Genomic DNA, 12,903 nt, shown 5'->3' with positions numbered 1-12,903 from the left:
AGAGAGGGGGAGGGAGGGAAAACAAGGAGTGGAAGGGGGACAGTGAGCCCCTAGACAGCTGAACAATGGCAACTATGCCGCCCGGAACTTAGTACCCATCCCTTCCTCCGGTAGCCTTTCTAGGTTAAATCTGTGGTCAAAACCTGTGGTGTTGCCGTGGCTACAGGCCAAACTAAAGGCGAGGCATGTGCGTCCCACCTGGTATCCTTGTCCCTTCTAGTCCAGCTGCTCGCCCTCGCATGCCTGTAGAGTGTGTGTGTGTGTGTGTATGTCTGCTTAAAGCCATGCACTCGGCCCTTGCTCGCATTAGCTGCACAAAAACAAATTCCAACTTAGTACATCAGCATTCTTATCCGTTCATTGTAAAACGATGACCTCAACAAATCCGAACAAACAAGATTAAAGGAGAAAAAGCACCTTTGCCCTCCCCTCGCCTTACATAACCAGTCTAAATATTACCAGAGGTCTGAGAGAGCCTTCATAAATAACACCTTATGGGTGCATGCCAACTGTCTAGAAATAACTTCTGTCTACTCTGCCCTCCTCTCCTGCCTGAAAGACAATGCTCACTTCCTGTCTGAATCGTCCAGAATTCATTCCTCAAACTCATCATCTGTTTTTCCAATTTGATAAAGACCAAAATGGTGCTTTGTATGGTTGTTGTTTCTCTTCAACCTGGTTGATTAAGAGAATATTAAAAGGTATAGAGAAATATATTTTTCCCTCTTGGGTAAAGGAAAGGACAGATGGATATCCTCCTATATGGTTTGACATGAGCTTTTGACCTAAAGTATATGCGTTCCTCATGTCAAATATTGTTCAGTATTGGGAGTATTTCGTAGTTCACAGTATGGGGGAGAAGGTTTTGAAAAGAGGAGTTTGGTGGACTAATGTTAGTCATGGTTTGTCTGAATGTGTGAGGTGTGAGTCAGCACATATTGTAACACTGAAAATTTGGGTGTGTTCCAGCAACACATTACATGCATACAATTTTCCTTTTCTTTCTCTGTGTCTCCTATTCCTCTGGACCTTTCCTCAGCCCTGCTTCCCTCCACATCTTCCCCTGTTCCCTCTCCTGTCCTGTTCTTTGGCTCAGTGCTCTGCAACAGTAACTTTATTTGTGGGGCAGCCGCCCCAGGGTCTTCCCCAGGGCTGTTTGAGTGAGGGGGGAAGGGGAGGAGACGAGATGGTGAGATGGAGAGAGTCTGACAGAGGGGTAGGGAGGAAAGGACACGTGGGGAGCTGGAGAGATGGAGTGGGTGGTGAGAGAGACTGAGTGAATGAAGAAATAGAGACAGACATCAGAAAAAAAACTGAAGATTTTGGGGGGAAGAGGAAAGTAACTCCTGCTCTCTCTTTTGCTCGCTTACACTCTCCATCTATCATTCTCTCCCTCTCCATTCCTCGAAATGGCAGCCGTCCCAGTTGTGTTTCACTGCCAGTACTGGATAGGATTACCAGAACTAGGCCCGGAACCAAGCCAGGGACTCTCCTCCAGCTGTTTCCCAAGGAAGGGCTGCCAAGGCTGGGCAAGGGGGTTGGGCTCACCTGGGGAGAGCTGGGTTGATGCGAGTCTGGCTGGAAGTGTAAAGTGGCCATACGTCCCAATTTCACACTTAAAACTGGGGACACGCATAGGCTATTAAGAACAATTAGCCTTTAACTACCCTCTGTCTGGCAAAGTTGGACAAAGTGGTCAAGGTTAATTGAGCCACTTAATGGAAAATTCTGTTTACAGAACACACATTTCCACAATAGGAACCATAGATGCAAGTAAACTAACTTGTGCGCAAGCTCTGACCAAGACATCCCTCGGTCTTTCTCTCTACACATGTAAGCATATATCCACACACACTTGTGACACTGACACTTGTATGACCACCTCTCCCTGAGGATCTCATTAAATCTAGGGGCTACACACACACACACACACACACACACACACACACACACACACACACACACACACACACATACACACACACACACACTTACATATACAAATGCAGCAGGATTGACTTGCCCTGTCTCCACAGCTATTATCTAGCTGGGGTGACAGTCATCTGACTGACTGATTTACAGACTGATAGTCATACTCATTCAGAAAGGTAGTGGCTGTCATAACCAAGGCCTCGTTACTGGAACTAATGAAATACATGGTAATAAATCTCTCTTTCTCCCTCTCTGTGTGTCTGTCCCTATGAATGATTCAAACTTTGGACATATTTTGAGTACTTTCTGAGAATTTTTCTACAGCCTCCAGATTCATAGAACAATATCCTAAACTTATCCGTCCTCGCTTTGGCCTCACATCTTACAAATTAGAAATAATGTTTATTTTTTTTCTCTCCCCCTACCCCCTCTCTTTCCCTTTCTCTCTCTCTCTCTCTCTCTCTCTCTCTCTCTCTCTCTCTCTCTCTCTCTCTCTCTCTCTCTCTCTCTCTCTCTCTCTCTCTCTCTCTCTCTCTCTCTCTCTCTCTCTCTCTCTCTCTCTCTCTCACACAAACATATACACATACACACACACACACATTTACCCTCCCTTCCCCTCTTTCTCCTACCCTCCCTCTTGGACATAATATTCACTAGCAGGAAGGCACCCACATACCTGACAATCATTGTGTATTTGTGTGTTTGACTTTTCAGAACCTTTATAAAAGGCAGGGTCTAATTCCCAATGTGCTGTAGCCCTGAGGAATGCCTGTCCCATCCTTCCGTTTCCCATGGGGTTACCATGACGATTGATATCCTGTGATCAAGTCTGGAATGTGCCAATCCCAGGGCCAACCTGATCCTGGCCATAACCAATATAACTTGCACGCACACACTCTCACACACTCTCTCTCACACACACACAAACACACACACACACAAACACAAACACACACAAACTGCACTTTTCACCTCCACCCCTACTGACACTCACTGTCTCCCTTCCTCACTTTCTCTTTCTATATCTACTGCTTTTTTTTCCTCTTGCTCAAACTCTTTTTCTCTTCTTTCACTCTCCCACTCCTCCCACTTCCCATCAGTCTTCACAAGGTGTGATAAAAAAGAGAAAGAGAAAGAGATTTAGTCAGAGAGAATGGAGAACAAGCCAAAGTAGAATCATAGAGAAGGTATGCAAAATAATAAGAGGAAAGCGAGCACAGAGGAAGAGAAAGGAAACGAGGGAAGAATTTGTCCCCCCGAGGTAAAGGGATGGGCAGAGGGACTACCTTTTCAGATACTGTTGCTATCAAGTTCTCTCTCCAGGCCAAATGAAATGGATGCCACTGACTTGAGTGATTGATTGATTACATCTTTATGTGAGTGTCTCTGTGTTTGTGTTATATAAGAGGGAGATGTACAGTAGTAGATATATTGTGTGTAGGTACTACCCAACATTTTGGTAGACACACACACACATGCGCACACAACCTCTCACTTGCACAAAGCGGGCTGTGAGGCAAATCACTGGTAAACCACATTATTACTTTTCTCAAACCACTTAATAAACCCCTGTATAAATAGCTTCTGCATTCCATATTGTTTAACGACTGAATTGTTTGTTTTCTAGACTCTTTGCTTTGTGGGTGCTCCATTTTCATTTTAGCAACAGCCAACTCATATTTTTAGCACCTCTGTAGTTATAGGCTTCCCACTGTCTACAATCCTTTAAATAATACTTTTTTTAAATACGTTTTACAGACTTGTATTGTTTTTTGGTGATCAGCGACCATTTCGTGCCTACTTCAAGAAAATGTGCTTGTCTAGCCTCAGTGTCCTCTTGGGCCTGTCGTGACAGACCACAGCACATAAGCCAGTGACCTCTCTTGCTGGTTTGGCTGCTCCTCCTCATATATACATGTGTTCCTTCTTTTTTTTTTTTTTATCTTCCTCCCCCATTCCCTCGGCTGGTTGTTTTTCTCACTGACGCAGGATTTTTTTTTTGGCGTATGATTGGCTAAGATGGGGAGGGAGGGAGGGAGGCCAGTGATAGTTTAGAAATCTGGGCGGGGGGGTTTTGACCAGGACCAGTCCTGCATGTTCCACTCTTTCTCTTACACAATCACATTTTACTGAGGGAGTCAGGTGGCTGAGTGGTGAGGGAATCGGACTAGTAATCCGAAGGTTGCCAGTTCGATTCCCGGTCATGCCAACTGACGTTGTGTCCTTGGGCAAGGCACTTCACCCTACTTGCCTCGGGGGAGTGTCCCTGTAATTACTGTAAGTCGCTCTGGATAAGAGCGTCTGCTAAATGACTAAATGTAAATGTAAATGTACTGTATTCACTTATAACGTATGTCTCTCTCGTCTCTGTTTCTCAAAATGGCTATTAGAGTCACCAGTGGCCATATAATCGCTCTGCCTTTCCCAGAGGATGACAAAATACCCCTGCTCACCCCACTTCTCCCTCCCTCCTCTCACCCCCCTCTCCCTGTAATTACTTGATCTAGATTAGATCCATAGCTGCTTCACGTTCACATTTAGAGTCCTTGTTTTGAATGGGTAATATATTTAGGTAATGGCGGATCAAGATTAGCACTGTGCTCAGCCAAAAATCTGTGTTTTGCTCATTTTGATTGAAAACAATAAGTTTGCTTGTGAGTTGTTAGCATTGACCCTAGCGGCTGCTATGGGTTTAATGCTACAATAGTTTAGCAGAAAAAGCAACAGGCACATTATGTCATTACCTGGCTACATTGTTTAGATGTTAACTTAGCACATAAAATTGCATGCCATCTGGTTGCTTTATGGGCTAGATGCTAACTTAGCAAGCAAAGGCACAGATGGAGAATTTGTTTGTTTACCAGAAACATGTTTTAAACAGTGTATGCTAGATGTTTAGTTTGTGTATCGGCTCATTTTCATTTGAACCACTACTGTAACATTTAGTTACAATTACATTATTCTATTGAAGATTTGTATGTACCAAGAAATACATTTTCAATGATATGTACTCATTAAAATAGCAAGTAACTAGGATGCCTATCAAATACTAGGCTTCACATTATATTGCGCTGGAATGTCCGCTTCTAAAAATATTCAGAATCATATCTTGCCAGTTTTCTTTTTCTCCAGTGTGTGTGTGTGTATTACGCGCCAGGCCTGTATCTGCATGTAGATGATTGAGTTAGCGCAATTTAGCAATCATTGGAAGATGAAATGCCAGCGTCGAGCGACCCGCCACACACACTTACCGTCATCGGCGCCAAGCATTTAATTTGAAGTGATGCAGGAAGGGTGCTGGGAAGGAAGGGAAAAGAAAGAGAGAGAAAGAAAGAGACAGAAAGGATGAGGGGAGGCATGAAGAGGTGTTTAAGGGGGGGATACATGCAGATTAAAAGCCGTAACGTTGATGGATAGTTTTCATTTGCGGTGGAGCCATTAGAGTTGGGCCACCAGGGGGGCTGGTGGTGACAGAAGAAAGGTATGTGTGTGTGTCTGCGTGCACCTGCTGCAGCTCTATGCCTTCGATGGCAGTCTCAAATCTAGCCCATAACTGCTATTGAACATTCTAGAACATTTTGGACACGTCTATTACATGTGCTAGCCTCAATCCACCTTGAATGCACACAATCCCAGACAATTTTGATGGCTATGCATGAAGATTCAGGAATAAATCATTCATCTCATCCCTCCCTCCTTCTGTCTCTTCTATCCTTTTCCCTCTATCTCCCTCATACATCCTCTGCTACTTCAAATGCTTGGCGCCAATGACTTAGGGATCAGGGGTGTACTATATGTGCTGGAAGTAGACTGCCAATATGACTTAGAAATGGCATTTACAGCAATTGCACAAATATGGCAGCTATTTATGTGCACACTACAGGTGCAGATTTGTGGGACTGCTATTTAGCAACTTGTGACATGTTCAACAGGCTGACTTTGGGTTTTTGTGAGTGTGAGGGTTTTGCAGATTGTGGGCATACCCAGTGAAGACAGCTGGCTACATATTACTGTGTGTCAGCTGTCACAGGCAGCTTGGCAGTGTGGAGAAGAAAGAAACTCTTGAGGGTGTGTGTAAAATCTGTACTCAATTACGCATGCACACCACACCTTTCCCTGCTCTGTGAATGGTAAAAATATCTGTTTTGATAGAGTCCAGTTTTCCTTTCCTCTTCTCTTCTCTTCTGTCCTGTTTTGTTTTGTTCTCTCCCCTGCCCTGTATTGTTCTCTCCCTCCCCTCTTCTTTTTCTCCTCTCTCCTGCCCTGTCCTTTCCCTCCTCTCCCTCCTCTCTTTCTCATTCGCTCTTTCTGTGTATTTCCTTTTTCTCCTCTCATCACCTTGCTGTGCTCTTTTTGCTCTCCTCACCAAGCCTGAGTTTTTAGCTCCCCCCCACCCCCCACCCCCCCCTTCCCTTCCGTACTACAGGGACTCCCTGCACACCAGAGTCGACCTTTCCAGCCAGGGGAGAGAGCAGATAAAGGTTAGGGTCGTAGAATAGAATAAAGATTCTTCAGGCAGTAAGTGAGAGACCACCATCTCTCCCTGTCACCACCGATAATAATTTCCTTCCTTTTCACTCAGCTCCTCAGACACAAAAAACGTGAACTTTAATAACAATGAAGACTCTACACACAAACATAGTGAGCAAAAAGGCAAGGTGACAGGAGCTTGTGCATCTGTGAGGTTGAGGATTTGGGGTTTCGTCTTTGTGTGACTGAGTTTGTGTTGATAAATGCTCTGTGTGTGTCTGTCTGTGTGAGAGTGTATACATGTTGACAAACAGCCTCTCCAGCCCGGTGTTGGATGTAGATAAGTATGCCACTCCTTGATGTACAGCACAACTATAAACCCATCATTAACCTGTCTTTCCCTCTTTCACTTCCTCTCTCACTCTCTGCCTCTCTGTCCCTTTTGTCCCTGTTCTAGTACCTGAAACATTAATCACCATTTTAAGATGTACACACATTCACGCCTATCCTCCCACAAATTATGGACAAAAACATGTCCTCTAAGATGTCAAAAACTACCCTGTCTTGCATTTGCATATGCCACTAGATTCACCTATTTCTCCTAGCCCTGATTCAGCTTTATTGGACTGTCTTATCCATGTGTGCATGACATGCCGTACTGCAGTATGCCTGACAGTGTATATGACGGCAGCTTCACAGCGTCCTCTGTGTTAACTCCAATCAAAACGGGGGGAAACCCCCCAATCCAGCATCAGAGCGTAGCCGAGAGAGAAAAAGGTTGTGATTTAGTCGCTTCACAGACCCAAAATAACTCTGGCCAGACCCCCCGTTTTTGCAGTGGATGTGCAAATGTTCCAGACCAACAGAGCAGACGGATGTCAGTGAAGACCTGTCTGTGTCTGTGTCTGGTGTTGTCTGTGTGTGTGTGTGTATGTACTGTATAGTGCACTTGTTGTTGGTAAAGTTGTTTGTGTCTGAGGTGTCTTGGTGGGAAAGCAGTTCTCTACACAGTGTCTGTCTGAGCTACCTGGAGTGAAGTGAGTGTGTGTCCTTTCCATAGTGCACATACACGACGTGTGTGTGTGTGTAATCCTTTGTGTGTGCATTGGATGTGCACAGATAGGGAACAGTAAGGTCAGTCGGGCGTTATGCTGCATCTGCTGGAAAAGATGGAGATGGAGGGAGAGAAATGGATGGAAAGATGTGCTCTTGTCGTTTCAAACCAGGGATTCTTCTCAGCAAGGTCAATGTGCAAGTGAACAAATGGACTAATCATAATTGTGAGATTCTACAAGGGCTGACACCATTTGAAGTTGACCATACTTTAGCTGTATGCGTGTATGTTTGTGTGTGTGTTCGTGTTCATCATAGTGCTTCTTTCTAAATGCTCTCTGATGTTTAAGTGCTGCTGCCTTTCAGAAAACCTGTAAGAAACCGAACATTTACTCTGATCTTAGTTTGAGTGCAGTCTTTAAAGGTCAAGAGGAAAGCAATGAACACACACACACAAACATACGAATGTATGTGTACACTGGTAGACAAAGACAAATAAACTCACTCAGACTTTCTCTGTCACCTTTCACTTGAGTTGCGCACACACACACACATTTGTGTGTTCTATTGAATCATCGAACACAGCAGCAGAAGGGTCCCATCTTTTAAATGGGAGCTTTCATGGCAGCAGCAATCACAAGCTATTTAAGTGACTGATGCATCTTCTGAGTCCTGGTTGTGCTTAAGTACACAGGGTTGGGAGGAATTCAACCACTCTCTTGCTCTTCGGTGCTCTTTCTCTGTCTCTCCCACTCTTTCTTTTCCGCTCTCGTGGTCTTTCATTCTCTCTCTACCACCCACCCACCCACCTCCCTCACTCCCTCACTCTCTGTCTGTCTTTCTGCCCAAATCAAAACTCACGGAACATGGCATGATGGGATGAAATGAGGGCTCAGTAACAAAGTGTGTGACAGTAACTCACGTTGTAATCACTAGGAAGAATTTGCATCAACCACTTTTCTTTCTGTGGCAGGGATCCTCAAATAGATTGTCTATATACTTCAGTTGTAAGTCCAAATGTCTCGCTCTCCGGGAGGAGACTCAGGGGCCACCCCCCCCCCCCCCCCCGACCCCTCTCTCTTTTCCCACCCTCCTCCTTCACTGCATTGTTCTCAAGCAGGTTTGTGCCAAATCTTTGTTGCACCTGGGGACCCCAGATGAAGCCTATGAGCCCACATAGACAAACATGGATACACACACATGGAGAGACACACACTCAAATACACACACACAGACACACAAAGAGGATCCTCTCCACATCAAAGGCTGAAATCTGCATGCTGCCATTATGCATGGGCAGACCTAGTTATGTCAAGTGGTCCAGAAAGGTCTAGTCTGAATAGAGTAGAGGGGATTTGAGGAGTTACAGTCTGTCTGTGTGCATATGCATGTCTATGCCGACTTGTGTGTGCATGTGTGTGTGCCCCAATGCATTTGCTATGTCTAGTACTGCCTGCATTTAATTGTGGAGAAATGTTTGCCTGTACGACACAATCCTTACCTGTCACACCTACAATGTTTCTCACACGCACTACCACTATTTCTAAACCCCACTGAAACATCAAAGAACTTCGAGATAATTCCCTTGCTGTCACACAGACCTAATCCTAGCCATTCCAGGCATATATAATGAGCAAGCCAAGTGTCACACTCCACACTAGAAGTGTGTGTTTGAATGAGAACCATTTGTTTTAAGGATATAGTGCTCTTCCATGTCAATGGCTTGAATGAAGAATCCACAATTTAATGGACATTTGATGCAGTATGCTCAGTCTCCATACATACTGTCAGAACTGTGTACTGATGGCCTGTGTTTTCTACTGTACTTACTATATGCATTATACCGTATGTCGCTTTGGATAATGGTGTCTGCTTTTGGATAACTTTCCAAAATAATAAAATAATAATTTTCAGGGGAGGTTTTGCTTTATCTTACAGAACTAGACCAATTCTCAGGTCCCTGTTTGTACAGCAGACAAGGAAACATTTACATTTAGTCATTTAGCAGACGCTCTTATCCCGAGCGACTTACAGTAAGTACAGGGACATTACCCTGAGGCAAGTAGGGTGAAGTGCCTCGCCCAAGGACACAACGTCATTTGGCACGGCCGGGAATCGAACTGGCAACCTTCAGATTACTAGCCCGATTCCCTAACCTCTCAGCCACCTGACTCCTATAACAACATCACAATATCCAAATCTGTCCTTCCTGTCTATCTTTATATCATAACCGTGTTTGAGACGCAGCCACTATGTCTCCCACCCTTATATGGCAGCTGTCATTCAGATTGTGTGCCAGTAGCTTGTTATCTTCCCCATACCTAATCCTACCCCACCCAGCTTGCTATCAGTTACACAATCCTGTGGGGCTGTGTTTTCTGAGCAGACTTGCTCAGAAAACCAGCTACCGGCGGTAGATAAAGAAGCCACAGGGCTGAGATGGAAGCCGGATACTAGCTACAAGCCACTACAGGCAACTAAAATATTACATTTTAACAAACTAGGCTTTTGCACAGGGGGAGTTTGTGAAAGGTGTTATTGGTGGACATTGTTTTCATTTCTTTGTTTTTGTTGAGAAAATTGGTTCTTTTCTATGACTCTTTGTCCTCCCTCTACTCTTACTCTCATGGCTGCCTTCACTCTTTTTCTACTCTCTCCTGCTTTTCCTTTGTCTCTTGTCTACAGAATATTCTTTTTGAATGCACTTCGACTGAATTATAACACATTAGGCCAGCATCAGTTGAGGAAAGCCTTGGTGAAAGGATAATTTACATAAAGTGCAAACGGATGTTGCTCCAGAAAACCCTCCGACATTTAAGTTCACCGTCAACCAGACGCTCCTCACAAAGATGGTGACAGTCAAGGCGGATATTGGACTTCTTTGCCCCCCCCCCCATTGTGTTTCTCTCCCTCTTTACTAACACATGCTAATTCGATTCCACCTCTGTCTGCTCAGGGAAAGTAGCGCCAGTTGATTGAGTTAGCCTAATGTTGCTTAGATCATAAGATGCTGCCTCTCATATTATGCTACTGTATGATGTCAAACTAGCCACCAAGGGCAGAAGGAAGGACAGAATCTTTCCAAGACTGACAGTTAGAGAAAAATTCATTTCCAGCCTCTGTGTTTAAGTCATGTGCAGTCTAAAGTTCTGGCAGAGATGGCTCAGGTACTGTAGCAGTCATGGCTCAGTGCCTCATTCTGGAGAGAGTTGCCAGCTGGGAAATTGAGTTTCTCTGGCGTTTTTCTTTAGTCTTCTGGAATGTGAGTTTACTATTTTTCAAATGAAGCAGGGATTTAGCTATGAGTTAAGATCAATCACAAAAATCCATATAGACTTTTTTTGATCTACTGGCTACACCGACTGAGAACCCTTAACAATGGATGAACACTCTGAAAAACATGTTGTTTAGTTTGATTAGAAAAGAACCATTTACGGTTCCAAACAGTTCCACGGTTCCAATTTATGAAGCTGAAAAGTATTTTATGCTGGGATGTTTGACAGCATTCTTTTATTGTACCACAATGATTTCTAAAGTTGAGCTGGGCACTTGTTTCTTCATTGGGCTCATACAATGCAATGCCCGTTGGTGACACACTAGTGCAGTGCCCGCTGGCCTCTTGCGAGATCCATTGCTCCATCTCTTAGTGCAGCATGGCATTGAATGCTGTATACAGTGTATTTATGTTTATTTATTGCAAATGTGAACCGCTCGTCAAAACAACTTCACATGTGGCACTGCACGTCCTTCGGACTTGCTCCTTCGGAGCAAGACACCAGACACAGACAGACAGAGATTTCTGCCTTTAAAGTTAGACAATCCCAGACTAGAATCTCTTATCTCATCTGGGACCAGATGATGTCTTCTGAATAAGATGCACAGACTGAGGCCAGTGACTGAGAGACGTGATAAATACAGGTTGCGATGTCTGTCCGCTCTTCTATCTGTCCCGGCCTTCATCTGTCTTTCAGTCCCCGGTATCTTAACCAATCAAAAAGACAATCAGTGCGAGAATGGCTATTAGCAGCACCGAAGTTATGGGACTGAGCACAGGGAAGAGATAGATGATGCAGCCCCCCAGAAATGTTAGTGAGGGAGGGAGAAAGAAAGAGAGAGATGACCCCTTCTCCCCCATCACGCTTTGAGCCGATCGAGAGAAACAAACAATTTCCCTGCACCTCCTCTCGGCACTCTGTCTTCATTCTCTCCTGGTGTGTGTGTTTTGTTGTGTATGTGCGTTAGCATTCATCTATTATTTGCCGTCTCCATTTGTCCACGTAGGTTTTGTGTGTGTGTGTGTGTGTGTGTGTGTGTGGGGGGGGTGTAGTCTGTGTAATCATTTTTGTGGAAGATGAGATGCTACACGATACCGAATGATATGTATCTTTTGTTTATACTTCCATTATCTGGATAATAATGTTTGTTTCTCTGATCTGTGTTGCTTTATAATGCACCTATGATTTGCCAGCGCCTGTCTCCCTGTTAATGAGATTGTTTTGCTGAGGATCCTTCTGTGAGGTGGTTGTGTGAGTGTAAATTTTTGTATGTCTGTCTGTTAGTCTTTGGCTGTGTCAAATATGTCTGTGTGACTCATCTTTCTGTCAATTAGGGTGACATTCTAAACACTGTGTTTGGGAAAATAATGAAAAATATAAGAACTCCACAACTGCAACTTAATATCGGCCTACACGTCTTTTCATTTGCCTCAAAAATTGGTTTGGGCTCCGAACTATTACATGACTTGAAATTTGCATATCGTATATACACCACATCTTCCTTTATGTGAGCTGATTATCCAGTCGCATCACAGAGATATCTGATGAGGCTCGGTGAAGACACGGTTCTACAAGTGTAGCGTGTGACCACTGTTCTCAAATGGTCCTCTTCTTGCCCGTTTTTCCTACAGATCCTGGTGAATTCGGTGAGTCCCAATCGGCCCGCCCTGCTGTACGAGAACGTGTCGGTCAGTGACGGCAGCCCCATCCTCCGAGACATGCTTTTTAGCCCTGACCAGCAGCACATCTACACGCTCACGGAAAAGCAGGTAAGATGGCTCGAGTGTACACACAGACACACCAACACACACACATACTACTCACCATTAGAACATGTGTACTCCCAGTCATGACACCCACTCTTGCAGCATAGCATAGCATAAATGAACCCCTCCTGCAATTTCCCTGACACGATGGTGTGCACACACACACACACCTTTATACCTTCACCCCCCCCCCCCCCCCCCCCCCCAATCCAGCATGCCCGTGTAAAAGCTCCAGGAGATGTCAATGATGCCTCATTAACAGATACCCCCACACATCTCCAATTACATCTGTCCATCTGTCTACCCCCCCCCCCCTCCTTCCCCCCCCACCCCATGATCACTATCCCTATATTACACGGAAAAAAACAAGACGAGTCGAAAGGTTGTGTGTATTCCTTGCGGGGACC

At 44.6% G+C, this 12,903-nt stretch overlaps 1 protein-coding gene across 2 annotated transcripts in view; it reads left to right on the top strand.

Moving 5' to 3' along the window:
* Nucleotides 1-12,903, top strand: part of LOC136944719 (plexin-A1-like) — a 162,544-nt gene that overhangs the window by 68,204 nt on the left and 81,437 nt on the right. For both annotated transcript variants that reach the window (XM_067238635.1, XM_067238705.1), the window contains one exon: nt 12,362-12,499. In XM_067238635.1, coding sequence (XP_067094736.1) covers nt 12,362-12,499 — 138 coding nt within the window. The remainder of the gene's footprint in view (nt 1-12,361; nt 12,500-12,903) is intronic.

Source organism: Osmerus mordax, chromosome 1 (assembly GCF_038355195.1).
Source record: "Osmerus mordax isolate fOsmMor3 chromosome 1, fOsmMor3.pri, whole genome shotgun sequence".
In the NCBI taxonomy this organism is placed as follows: Eukaryota; Metazoa; Chordata; class Actinopteri; order Osmeriformes; family Osmeridae; genus Osmerus; species Osmerus mordax.
Note: the sequence above shows the minus strand (reverse complement) of the source record. Positions and strands in the feature narration are given on the sequence as shown.